The sequence below is a fragment of the Oncorhynchus mykiss genome, unplaced genomic scaffold, assembly GCF_013265735.2.
Source record: "Oncorhynchus mykiss isolate Arlee unplaced genomic scaffold, USDA_OmykA_1.1 un_scaffold_216, whole genome shotgun sequence".
NCBI lineage: Eukaryota > Metazoa > Chordata > Actinopteri > Salmoniformes > Salmonidae > Oncorhynchus > Oncorhynchus mykiss.
The window spans coordinates 302,338-312,347 of record NW_023493686.1 but is presented as its reverse complement, the minus strand read 5'-3'; the positions used below and the strand labels follow the sequence as shown (position 1 = coordinate 312,347).

At 42.4% G+C, this 10,010-nt stretch overlaps 1 protein-coding gene across 1 annotated transcript; it reads right to left on the bottom strand.

Moving 5' to 3' along the window:
* Positions 1-4,820: 4,820 nt before the first annotated feature.
* LOC110485372 (zinc finger protein 436) lies at positions 4,821-8,894 on the bottom strand. The gene is made up of 3 exons (XM_036973005.1): positions 8,759-8,894; positions 6,771-7,358; positions 4,821-6,567 (listed from the first exon to the last, which is right to left on the bottom strand). The coding sequence occupies exons 2-3, from the start codon at positions 7,333-7,335 to the stop codon at positions 5,483-5,485; spliced, it is 1,650 nt and encodes a 549-aa protein (XP_036828900.1). The 5' UTR covers positions 7,336-7,358; positions 8,759-8,894; the 3' UTR covers positions 4,821-5,482.
* Positions 8,895-10,010: the final 1,116 nt, after the last annotated feature.

Here is a 10,010-nt window from a genome sequence, read left to right as displayed (position 1 = left end):
TAGGTTGTCCATGCCCAGCACGACCTCTCTAGGGTGCTGTTGGAGAGACGCTGTCCTTCAGCGCTCCACCAACGCTCCATCAAATTAATTCAGTATAAATTCTGTAGTCTACGGTCGAAAGAGTAGTAGCAGAGGTGGTTTTACGGTAGCCTACAGACTGGAGACCAAATGTAGGGTGAGTATTGGTTAAGAGGGACAGCTGGCAAAGTGGGACACTTAAGCTTTGTAATGGATATATTTAAATGTATACAAAATCATAACCACCAATCAATGCCTGTGTGTTAGTGTGGAAGTATGTGATGATTTAAAAAATGGGTTCAATTGGTATGATGTCATCGTTGTGGGCGTGGCCTCCCGTCTAATGACACGTCTCTAGAGTCGTACTGGTAAGTAAAATGACAGTGTTCTGAGGTAAATAATGTAAAGGTTATATTAAAAAAAACGAAGAAAAGATATTCAGTGTCTCATTACAACATATTTTGTAATGGGATGTAATTGTAAACAAAATGACTGTAAATTGATTTCTTACTAATCTCACCTTTTGAGAAAATGTACATTTTGATATGTGTCCCAGTATGCCAATCACCTACTGTCAAACTGGGACACCCTGTTACTGTCAAACTGGGACACCCTGTTACTGTCAAACTGGGACACCCTGTTACTGTCAAACTGGGACACCCTGTTACTGTCAAACTGGGACACCCTGTTACTGTCAAACTGGGACACCCTGTTACTGTCAAACTGGGACACCCTGTTACTGTCAAACTGGGACACCCTGTTACTGTCAAACTGGGACACCCTGTTACTGTTAAACTGGGACACCCTGTTACTATCAAACTGGGACACCCTGTTACTGTTAAACTGGGACACCCTGTTACTGTCAAACTGGGACACCCTGTTACTGTCAAACTGGGACACCCTGTTACTGTCAAACTGGGACACCCTGTTACTGTCAAACTGGGACACCCTGTTACTGTCAAACTGGGACACCCTGTTACTGTCAAACTGGGACACCCTGTTACTGTTAAACTGGGACACCCTGTTACTGTTAAACTGGGACACCCTGTTACTGTCAAACTGGGACACCCTGTTACTGTTAAACTGGGACACCCTGTTACTGTCAAACTGAGACACCCTGTTACTGTCAAACTGGGACAGCCTGTTACTGTTAAACTAGGACACTCCTCTAGGCCATTTTAATGCAGAACAAATATTTTGGGGTATAATGAAATACATGTTTTCTTAACAGAAATACATTTTTTTAAAGGATAAAATGTTCAACTATATTTTCCTCAAATCTGCTGTCAGGTAGCTTGTATAAAAAGCTAGAATAACTGCATTTTAGTTCCTAGCGAGCGATATTCACAACCATACAGGTATATGTTGACAGCTGTTAACATTCTACAAGGAAAGATACACTTAATTAATGATTTAATCAGTAACCAGATCACCCACTTATCAAGAGAACATCCCTGGTTATCCCTACTGCCTATGTTCAGGCGGACTCACTAAAAGTATCTTTTGTAAATAATGTCTGAGTGTTGGAGTGTGCCCCTGGCTAGCTGTAAATAATGTCTGAGTGTTGGAGTGTGCCCCTGGCTAGCTGTAAATAATGTCTGAGTGTGGGAGTGTGCCCCTGGCTAGCTGTAAATCATGTCTGAGTGTTGGAGTGTGCCCCTGGCTAACTGTAAATAATGTCTGAGTGTTGGAGTGTGCCCCTGGCTATCTGTAAATCATGTCTGAGTGTTGGAGTGTGCCCCTGGCTAACTGTAAATAATGTCTGAGTGTTGGAGTGTGCCCCTGGCTATCTGTAAATAATGTCTGAGTGTTGGAGTGTGCCCCTGGCTATCTGTAAATAATGTCTGAGTGTTGGAGTGTGCCCCTGGCTAACTGTAAATAATGTCTGAGTGTTGGAGTGTGCCCCTGGCTAGCTGTAAATAATGTCTGAGTGTTGGAGTGTGCCCCTGGCTAGCTGTAAATAATGTCTGAGTGTTGGAGTGGGCCCCTGGCTAGCTGTAAATAATGTCTGAGTGTTGGAGTGTGCCTCTGGCTAGCTGTAAATAATGTCTGAGTGTTGGAGTGTGCCCCTGGCTAGCTGTAAATAATGTCTGAGTGTTGGAGTGTGCCCCTGGCTAGCTGTAAATAATGTCTGAGTGTTGGAGTGTGCCTCTGGCTAGCTGTAAATAATGTCTGAGTGTTGGAGTGTGCCCCTGGCTAGCTGTAAATAATGTCTGGGTGTTGGAGTGGGCCCCTGGCTAGCTGTAAATAATGTCTGAGTGTTGGAGTGTGCCTCTGGCTAGCTGTAAATAATGTCTGAGTGTTGGAGTGTGCCTCTGGCTAGCTGTAAATAATGTCTGAGTGTTGGAGTGTGCCCCTGGCTAGCTGTAAATAATGTCTGAGTGTTGGAGTGTGCCCCTGGCTAGCTGTAAATAATGTCTGAGTGTTGGAGTGTGCCCCTGGCTAGCTGTAAATAATGTCTGAGTGTTGGAGTGTGCCCCTGGCTAGCTGTAAATAATGTCTGAGTGTTGGAGTGTGCCCCTGGCTAGCTGTAAATAATGTCTGAGTGTTGGAGTGTGCCCCTGGCTAGCTGTAAATAATGTCTGAGTGTTGGAGTGTGCCCCTGGCTAGCTGTAAATAATGTCTGAGTGCTGGAGTGGGCCCCTGGCTTGCTGTAAATAATGTCTGAGTGTTGGAGTGTGCCCCTGGCTAGCTGTAAATAATGTCTGAGTGTTGGAGTGTGCCCCTGGCTTGCTGTAAATAATGTCTGAGTGTTGGAGTGTGCCCCTGGCTTGCTGTAAATAATGTCTGAGTGTTGGAGTGTGCCCCTGGCTAGCTGTAAATAATGTCTGAGTGTTGGAGTGTGCCCCTGGCTAGCTGTAAATAATGTCTGAGTGTTGGAGTGTGCCCCTGGCTTGCTGTAAATAATGTCTGAGTGTTGGAGTGTGCCCCTGGCTTGCTCTACATGTATAAAACAGGAAAATGGTGTCTGCTTTGCTTAATATAAGACATTTGAAATGATTTATACTTTTACTTTTGATACTTAAGTATATTTAAAAAACAAATACTTTTAGACTTTTACTCAAGTAGTATTTTACTCGGTGGCTTTCCATTTTGCTTGAGTAACTTTCTATTAAGGGTATCTATACTTTTACTCAAGTATGACAATTTGGTACTTTTTCCACCACTGACTGTGAGTATTTAGTACAACCAATGCATTTCAAGGTGTTCAGTCATGCATTTAAAAGGCATGTAACACTTAACCTCCTTCCTCTTGGCAGGTCTCCTATAGGCGACTCTATTTGTGCTGCCATCAGTGAGCTAGCTATGTATTTAGCAATTCAATGTTTTTCCAGTAAATAAAATGTACACTGAGTGCTCCAAACATTAGGAACACCTACCTAATATTGAGTTGCACCCCCATTTTGCCCTCAGAACAGCCTCGATTCGTTGAATGCGTTCTACAATGATTCTGGCCCATGTAATGCATCCCACAGTTGTGTCAAGTTGGCTGGATGTCCTTTGGGTGGTTGGCCATTCTTGATACACACAGGAAACTGTTGAGCATGAACGAACACCCCTGCAATCCTGGCACCTACTACCATACCCCGTTGAAAGGCATTCACCCTCTGAATGGTACACACACAATCAATCCATGTCTCAATTGTCTCAAGGCTTAAAAATCCTTCTTTAACCTGTCTCTTACCCTTCATCTACACTGATCGAAGTGGATTTAACAGGTGACATCAACAAGGGATCATAGCTTTCACCTGGATTCACCTAGTCCTCTTTGTCACAGAAAGAGCAGATGCTCCTAATGCTTTGTACACTGTGTATAAAGCATGAAATAATTCATTATATTCTTGATACATTGTTCCCCTAAGGACTACTGCCACTACCAGAACACTAGAGAATGAAAGAGCTAAACTGTATGAAAAGGCCAGGCCAGTCACTGATAAAGCAAGCTCGCAGAGGGAGTTAGACTCGTTAGTGTAGCTGTGTGGCTGTTTTGTTTGCTGCAGTGCTGCTAACATAAGAAGCTGTTGTTTTTTTGTTCAGTCCTGAAATAGTGACAACCATGTTTACAATACACCGTTATCATCATGACAGCTTTATAATCAATATACAATACTAAAACACAACTCCAACGCAACACTTTCAATCCTCTACTTTGATCACCATTATTTTTAGTACATAATATAGCTACATTTATAACATGATACCCAGGTTCAAATGTCACCCTACACAATAATCTAAATGAAATTGATCCTTCACCTCCACCATAATAACCATCATTTATTACCAGACATCCAGGCTTTATTACAGGATACTGAAGGTTTATAACATGTTACCAGGGTTGAAGTGGTAGAACAATCGATTGTGTAAATGCTGAGCAGTGATCCAGATGACCAGAGACAAGACTCCCTGCTCTACTGTAGAATAACAGATGAGGTGATGGCTAATACAAGATTCCCTGCTCTACTGTAGAATAACAGGTGATGTGGTGGCTAATACAAGACTCCCTGCTCTACTGTAGAATAACAGGTGAGGTGATAGCTAATACAAGAACCCCTGCTCTACTGTAGAATAACAGGTGAGGTGGTCCTTTGCAGCTCAGTTGGTAGAGCACTGTGCTTATAACGCCAGGGTAGTGGGTTGGAGTCCCTGGACCCCCCATACGCATGGCTGTAAGTCGCTTTGGATAAAAGCGGCTGCTAAATGGAATATATTACCTACATTATAAATGTTGACTTTTTATTTGTAAATCATCACTATGTCTAATAAATCACTGTGTTTATTTCATGAAAATAACTCCAACTATATTGTTTATCATTTATTTCTCTGAGCCTCCTTTAGCTGTTGGAATGCTCAGTCTGATTGTGGGGGCGTGTTGACACAAATGGAAATATATTTACATACACAGCCCTGATTGGTGGATAGGATCGCCTATAGACTCTAGAACAGGGATGGATCATCATCAAGATTCAGATATTTTTTTCTCCGAGGATGGTCATGGGGCCAGAACAAATTGAATACAGGAAGCCCAAACCGATAACATTTTATTAAAACCTAATTTCAAACCTTGCTTACACATATATATGTGATCATATACAAATGTATCTTAAGCGTGGGAACAGATTTTCAAAATTCAAATCACTTGGAGCTGATTGGCTGGTGTTTTAAAGTCTAATCTCCTACAATAAAAAATGATACATTATTATATTTTTTTGACCAGAAAACTTGGGGGTCCAATCAAAACCACCCGTGGGCAGCCAGTTGGGGAACCCTGCACTAGAGCCTACCCCACAAACCTCTTCAATATATGAGGATACATATGCAAATAAAAGATGATTGGTCAGATCAGATTGTGATGTCATGCTCCGGGGCAAATACTCTATCCCACCCGAATAGGCTGAAAATCCAGGCAAATATATACACTTTTAAGTGTTGACTTTCTTCTAAAGCAAGAGAACTCTGTGCGGTGTCAGGGCTGTGATACTTTAACTGGTGTGTCTTCAGATTTGATGACTGACTGAAACGTTTCCCTACATTGAGAGCATTGGTGAGTCTTTTCTCCTTTGTGAGTTTGCTGGTGTCTATTTAGGTGGTGCAACAGACTGAAAACCTTTCCACAATGGGAGCAGTGGTGTGACCTATTTTCTGTGTGAGTTAGCTGGTGTGTCTTCAGACTTGAAAACTGACTGAAACTCTTTTCACACTGGGAGCAGTGATAAGGCTTCTCTCCTGTGTGAGTTCGCTGGTGTGTCTTTAGATCTGAAGACTGATTGAAACTCTTCCCACACTGAAGGCAGTGGTAAGGCTTCTCTCCTGTGTGAGTTCGCTGGTGTGTCTTTAAGTAGCTTGAATGACTAAAACTCTTTCCACACTGAAAACATTTGTGAGGCTTCTCTCCTGTGTGAGTTCGCTGGTGTATCTTTAGATCTGAAGACTGATTGAAACGCTTCCCACACTGGGAGCAGTGGTAAGGCTTCTCTCCTGTGTGAGTTCGCTGGTGTGTCTTTAAGTAGTTTGAATGACTGAAACTTTTCCCACAGTGAGAGCAGTGGAAAGGCTTTTCTCCCGTGTGTATTCTAAGATGATTTTTCAGGGAATCAGGTCGCTTAAAGCCCTTCCCACATTGGGAGCAGTGGATAGGCTTCTCTCCTGTGTGGATCAGCTGGTGTCTATTTAAGGTCTGTGAAAGAGGAAAACTCTTCCCACATACAGAGCAGTGGAAAGGCTTCTCTCCTGTGTGAGTTATCTGGTGTTTCTTTAGTTTGCTTGGTGCCTGAAAACTCTTCCCACATTGACCACAGGGGTAAGTCTTCTTTCTTTTGATAGTCTTTTTGCGTGGTATGAGGTGAGTTGGACACACGGAACTGCCTCTGCAATCTGAGCAGGGTTGGGGCCTACAAGTGTGCCTTCTCAACTCCTCTGGATCATAGAAACTAGTGAAGCAGTCCATGCAGTGGTGATGTTTCTGTCTTGAGTTCCTCTGTTCGTGTTGTTGATGCTTTCCTGATGCTGTGGAACTGGGCTCACTGTCTGAACCTGGGTTGGAGATCTCTCCTGTGGGAATATGAACAGATATGGGGTTAAGGCCTTTTTCTCTCCTGTGGAAATATGGACAGATAACGGGTTAGAATCATGAACAGAACATTGGAGGGGATTTATTAGTCTTGTTGATGCAAGCAGACACACAATAAGAGTTTTAGAATCCCCTGTGGCCGCCAAGGCACAAACCTCTCTCTGTACTCCACACCTGAACTTACCTGGGTCAGTGATACTATCTAATGCTGCCTCCTCTTCCACTAGGTCTGGATCAGACACGTCCCTGTTCTCCTCTTCTTCTTTGACTTCTCTCTCCTCCTCTTCTTCTAGTCCTGTCTCCTTTTTGACTTCTGTCTCCTCATCCTCTTTCACACCTCTCTCCTCCATCTCCTTGATGACTGCATTCTCCTCCAGCTCTTCTTTGACTTCTGTATCCTTGTTTTCCTTTTCAATCTCCATCTCTTCCTCTTTGACCGCTCTCTTCTCCTCCACCTCCTGTTTAATCTCTATCTCCTTATGGTCCTCTTTAGCATCCATCTCATCCTCTTTGACCGCTCTCTTCTCCTCCACCTCCTGTTTAATCTCTATCTCCTTATGGTCCTCTTTAACATCCATCTCCTCCTCTTTGACTGCTCTCTCTTCCCCTATCACAATCACATTGACTTCCAGTGGTTGACTGCAGTCCTCCAGCTTCACTGACACCATCTCTGGACACCACTGTGAGCTTCTCTGTGGTGGAACACCACAGCCAGAACCTGGGGACTCCATAGACTTGGGTTCAGCCATGGTAGGCTAGTAGGTAGGTGGATCTGTAGATGGTTTAGTAAAAAGCAGCAGATACAGTGGAGGGTGATTTTCACTCTGCTAAGTCAAGTTACGTTCCAAACACTGATTTTCTAAGGTCACAGATAGCGAGCTAGCTAGGTAACTAGCTTCCACGTTTCTCATCACAGGTAGAGTTGGCTTGCTAACTAACCAGAGACACCTAGCCAATTGTTTTCGTTCCGTATATATCTGGTATTTTCTCTGAGGTGAAATCAGACTGCATGGGTTCTACCAGGTAGCCTCAACTTGAGTTAGCTAAATAGCTACTAAAAAAGATGGTTGTACTGTATATGTTTCGCCTCTCAGCTAGTAATAGGCTGGACAATAGAATGAGTCAAAATTCACCCAAGGCTGAAAAACAGCAAAAGAACGTTGGCTAAGCTAGACCACCAGCGTGAGCCCATAGCAAATTAATGGAATCGAATGTTCGCAGAGCCTGTTTTGACTGGAGTGATGCTTAGAATTAAATTTTGCCTAAATGGCAAAAAAAACTGTATCCTTTTTATTTTACCACTACAATCTGTTCCTCAGATGAAACTGGGGGAAATGACAACTTGTGTAGAAAGTAAATATCCGCACCTCGATGGTGTCAACTGTGCTTATGTCTGCGTAATGAGAAAGTAGGGAAAAATGAAAACGTAGGAATATTTCTGGTCTAGTGATCGATGACAAACAAGCTCACTGCCCAGACTTACATAATTACATGTATTTTATTTAACTAGGCAAGTCAGTTAAGAACAAATTCTTATTTACAATGATGGCCTACCGAGGAACAGTGGGTTAACTGCCTTGTTCAGGGGCAGAACGACAGATTTGTACCTTGTCAGCTCGGGGATTCGATCCTTTTGGTTACTAGTCCAACGCTCCAACCTGCCGACCTCAGATTTCCATGAGTATTTTTGTTGTTGTTTACATTTGAACTATAAACAACATGAGCATGTATCATTGCCAACGATAGCGAAGCAGGCATTGTTACGTGGAACAATAAGCTAGGAATAGAACGTTCGGAAGGCAGGTTGGTGCCACGGTGCTCAATAGAACTAATAGGAGCTGGCGGGGTGAAAATGTCCCTACAATAAGGCCTGTTTTTTCGTGATTACTTCAAATTGACAGCAAGTAGTTAGGAAATATGGTAATATTATTAAACTGGGCTCCACGGCGGATGCAATGAACTAGTTTTTATCAGAAAAAAAGCGTTGTTAAAAATGTCATGTGTCCAGCCTGCTAGTAAGAAAACAAGTTCCGTAGCTAACGCTAACAGTAGATAGCTACGTTATTGGCCCTCGGTACCCGTTATTACACCATTTGCTCTATCACCGACGATTGTCAATGGAAGTCATGCTTTAGGCGCGCTCATAATTAGTTCAACATATCACAAACTCACCTTCAAACGTTGTGGCTAAAAGTCTTTATCGACAGTTGTTTGACTGAGTAAGAACACGCAAGGTTAAAAACCAAGGATGTAAACTTCCGGATGCGTTCTTCTTCTTCTTTAAGGGCGGAATATATAAAACAATGGTGTATTACCGCCATCTGCTGGATGGGGTGAAAACTAAGACTTCTTGGTAGTTTGGCAAATTTAACAGGGAGTCAATGTATCCAGGATATACCCGCAAGGTTGGAGTTAGCTATATAGCTAGATAGCTATATATAATAACGAGATGCTCATGTCTCCGTCATAACAATGCGAGTCGTTGTCCAAAAGGCGGGAAAGTTTAGGTCCAAAATGAACCCATAGAAACACATTTTGGACAGATTTTGGAGAGAGTGAAACCTCTCGCTTTGCCTCTTCCTCTCTACAGTGTATTACTGTGTTTAGAAGGTCTATTACTGTGTTTAGAAGGTGTATTACTGTGTTTAGAAGGTGTATTACTGTGTTTAGAAGGTCTATTACTGTGTTTAGAAGGTGTATTACCAAAATTTTCCCACTTGAGGACAGTAGGGGAACGCTAATTGTTATGGAAGTGTATATCTGCCGAAAATCTATTGGATAATGCAAATTGTCTAATGAGAAATCAATATCACATTCCTCATTTCTTTCCCCATTTATGTGGGCATAATATCAATTGAACCCAGAACTAAAGTCTCACATAATTTGGTCAGATGCTCGATTACCATGTATGTTTAAAGTCATCTTTTTTACAATAGATGAATATTTGCATAATATGTGATAACATTCATATACAAAAATAAGGTTGGTTGTTTCCTTAGAACTTTGTTCTGAGAATTTCCCAACAATCTACAAATTGTTCCCTTTCAATTGCTACCATGGTTATGCATACATATGTCTCATGTCTTTTTCTTTCTGAAACATTTACATTTGGGCCTGTCCATAGTTTAAATGATCATGCTGATGTTTGGAAGGTCCGTCCCTGTGATCCATAGTTTAAATGATCATGCTGATGTTTGGAAGGTCCGTCCCTGTGATCCATAGTTTAAATGATCATGCTGATGTTTGGAAGGTCCGTCCCTGTGATCCATAGTTTAAATGATCATGCTGATGTTTGGAAGGTCCGTCCCTGTGATCCATAGTTTAAATGATCATGCTGATGTTTGGAAGGTCAGTCCCTGTGATCCATAGTTTAAATGATCCTGCTGATGTTTGGAAGGTCAGTCCCTGTGATCCATAGCTCAGT